The following is a 3,623-nucleotide window of genomic DNA, read 5'->3' on the forward strand; positions in this document are numbered from 1 at the left end:
GAGATTTATAGCTAATGTAACATGTGTCCACTCATAGAGAAGAGAATTGACTTTGTTTAGTATGACAGCATCACTAACATGGTTAGTAATATGCCCTTATAATACTTAAATGGCTTTTCTAAAGCTTGCTGAAAAATTATAAAGTTCACAGAACCTTCAGAATGCTCTTCAGCTAATAAGGAGTTTGCTATCCCTGTTATGTCTTTTCTTTTGATTTTGTTTATTAACACAGAAAAGCTTCACTGGCCCGAGCAAGAACTTGCTAAGACGTCTGTTCTAAATGCAGAAGACTCATTGGTCATTGACAGCAAAAGAAGCGTCTCCCATTTGCCCTCTGGAGTACTAAAGGACATTTTTACAACTGGAACCAGTAGCTACAATGTCCTACTACAGAGTAAAGAGGAGAAAAAGCATCACTCACAGAAACAGTCTTCCTCTGCTTTCTACAAACGGTCTAGAAAGCCCATCAAATCTCCTAGCTCTTCTCATAGTAAAGATCGTCACAAGATGAAAGTCCCAGTGGCTGTGATGAGCAGCGGTGGCTGGTACTGCCTAGAGAGGCAGCCTGCTGATGTCACAAGTGCAGTGTCGAGTCCTGTAAAGTTTACCTATGATATCTCTGTTACAGGGAACAACATAGTGCTGCCACCCAAGCCCAGAAACAAGGTCAAGCAGTGCCATTTCTCCACTCTACCAAAGCCAAAGCAGCAGCCTCAGCTGTCGAGAAGTTTTGAAAAAGATGACTTTTCTGGAAAGAAATTTTGTATATTGACTGCTATAAAGCCCACCAACTTGGAGAAAGAAAAACTCAGATTCTTCAAGTCTGACTATACCTACAATCCTCAGTTTGAATATGCTAACCCTGCCCTGCCAAGTGTGTTAGCCAAGCACAGCCAAGCTTCTGACCGATTCCTTAAGCAGGTAAAATGCCAATCCAGCCATGCTATTTCATTTACATGTAGCTAAGACATTTATGATCTTATAAGCAAAGGAAAAAAGAAAAGCACGTTGGTAAAGAATCCAGTTAGTTAGATGTTCTAGTTTACTCCCATCCAGGACATGTGACAAGCAACCTCCAGGTGAGTGCCGTAGCCTATGTGTAAACTGTTTTGCCCTGATCAAAATTTGTAGACACTGTGCAGGGAGACACTGGTTCATAGTCCAAGCTTTCATTTGGGAGTTCCAAAAGCGTGGTCTGTCAGTCAGCCCATACAGATAGGTGTCCTGTAGGCCGTTTACATTCCTGTTTTCTCACTGCTGTTGGATGCCGTAGATAATGGGCTGTGGTCTCCTGGTTCTCTCTTAGAGACCCTTGTAGACAGTGGTGAGAAACTGGCTTGCTGTTTGCCCGTGAAGTTGTTAAAGTCTTACTAAAATTGTATGTCATCAACTAATATTTAAGCACTTATTAAAATTGTTTGTTATCAGCAAATATTTAAGCACTCATTTAAAGAAGGAAATGATAGAATTTAAAGAATTGCCCTCAAGATTGTTGCTGTTGTTATTAAGTGCCGTTGAGTTGATTCTGACCCATAGCAACCCTGTATTGTGTTTCTGCAGAGCAGCTGGAAAGCTTGAACCCGACCTTGCGTTTCAAATGGCTGTTGAACCCTCAAGATTAGTAAATTATAATATGAATGGCATGGAAATACTTTCTTTCCATATTGCTCAATTTAAACACTTTAGTATAGGACATTTTGTGCTATAATGAACTCAGTATATCTATGTAGGCATTTGAGAGGAATTGTCTCTTGTTTACTTTTAGGGCATAATTTTGAAATCATAGAAGTGGAATTACATTTGGTTAAATTAACTTGGCATCATTTTAAAAAATATATAAGGTTCAACTTGGCTTTGTTGTTGATTCAAAATCTGTTCATGAACAGGTAAAATAGTGTGGTTCCATTTGCCAACGGTGCATGCCCTATTTGAGCATTTTTGCTGATTTTAGAACACAGTTCTTTGGACTTTGGGACAGCACATTTTTTTGGTATTTATTATAAATAAACATGGAATCTGACCAGTCTTTTGACGCTCTTATTATAAAGATTTACTTTAAGATTTATGGATTTTTAATCTTGCTACTTTATCCTTTTGACAAAAGAAATCTTTTCTATTGTTTCTTTAGTTTTAAATGGGTACTCACTTTTTATTTAAACAGGCTGAGATTGAACTATTGTGCCTTGAATGGACAAGTCAGATTTTTGGGGGTGGGAGTATTGACAATGATTTAACATTTAGGCTGGCCTAATTCCCATGTTTGTAAAATGGACTCAAGAGATGGTTATTAGGATGACTGAATGAAATAATGCTTAGTTCAGATATAGCATTAAACGTATGCTTGACCTATAACTGACAATACTAAAAAGATTAGATTTTAATTGCGGGCAGTTATTCTTACACATGATTTTTATGTGTGTTCAAATTGCATCTGATTGAGCAGAGATTTCACAAGTTTAAATATGTGATAATTATAAGATTACCATTTGCTTTCTCCTCTCCCCCTAAGTGCTGAAAAAGAAAGCTAAAGTTTGTTTACCAATATTCTTTAGAGTCCTCCTGCAGTCCCACCAGTTGGCAAGAAAGTTCCCACTGTTACGGAAGTGCTCTCATCTTCCTGCAAGGCAATTAGGGAGCATCATCAGTTCCAGATCGAGACTTCACACTGCTTTCCTTGTGGGGTTGCAATCTTAAAGTTTAACCAATTCCAACTTTAGGAGAGAAAACCCATAGTTGGGTTGCTCGAGACTCCTAAATAGCACCAGCAAGCCTAGTGCTGTGGCTAGCACCTCACACATACCGTTTGTGAGAACGCTCTCACAGATGCCAATTCTATTGCTGAAACTACTTGAATAAATTCATCAGGACATGGTCTCCCTAAAGCTGTGTTTACATTTCCTGTTCAGCATCTGCCTGAGTTATGACATGATGTAATGCATCCTTCCCTCCCTGGCTGCTAAGCTAAAGCAGTCGGTTCAGGGCTGTTGTCCAAGAGGCCAGGATGGCCACGTAGCCCCGTGGTCTCTCTCTGACTTGCAGCATCCAGAATTTGCCAATCCCTAGTGGACACTCAATCCTGAGTTTCACAATCTGTATCCTTCTAAAGCAAGCTATCTCTACTGTTGGAGGATGACTGTGTTCCTCCTTAGTGCACAGATTGGTGGAATGCTGCTGAACTGTCTAGGTACATGTAAGTCTACCCCAGTGGAAAGTTCGGGCCTATGTAAGTCCTGAACTTATCTGCTAACTGCTCAGGTTCTGGTCATCCTTACTTGGCCTCTTCATCAATACCAGGGAGTTCAAGGACTTCTTGGATTTATGATGAAAATGAGGATCTTGTCCTATAGAAGAGAATGGGACTCTACCTCTGAAGTTTCCTTGCATACGGTAATACAACATGGTTGAGTGTTAAGAGTTTTACTTTTATCCCCAAGGTCTATACTCATGTAATTCTAATACAGTATCTGTGCTTCAATTTCTTCATAGAGTTTTCATTTGGAGTGAGACTGTAGGGTGAACACTGACTGCTTACCACAGAGTTGGCAGTTCAAATCCTCCAGTTGCTCCTTGGAAACTCTATTATGGTCCAAGAGCTGAACAGAAAGTTTCAAAGATTAGCTTGA

At 39.7% G+C, this 3,623-nt stretch overlaps 1 protein-coding gene across 1 annotated transcript in view; it reads left to right on the forward strand.

Annotated features, from left to right (window-relative positions):
• The first annotated feature begins 234 nt into the window (after positions 1–234).
• Positions 235–3,623, forward strand: part of KIAA0895 (KIAA0895 ortholog) — a 34,570-nt gene continuing 31,181 nt past the window's right edge. Inside the window, exon 1 of the mRNA XM_006832132.1 lies at positions 235–921. Within this exon, the coding sequence (XP_006832195.1) occupies positions 508–921 (414 nt within the window). The 5' untranslated portion in view covers positions 235–507. The remainder of the gene's footprint in view (positions 922–3,623) is intronic.

This window comes from Chrysochloris asiatica, unplaced genomic scaffold (genome assembly GCF_000296735.1).
Source record: "Chrysochloris asiatica unplaced genomic scaffold, ChrAsi1.0 scaffold00006, whole genome shotgun sequence".
In the NCBI taxonomy this organism is placed as follows: Eukaryota; Metazoa; Chordata; class Mammalia; order Afrosoricida; family Chrysochloridae; genus Chrysochloris; species Chrysochloris asiatica.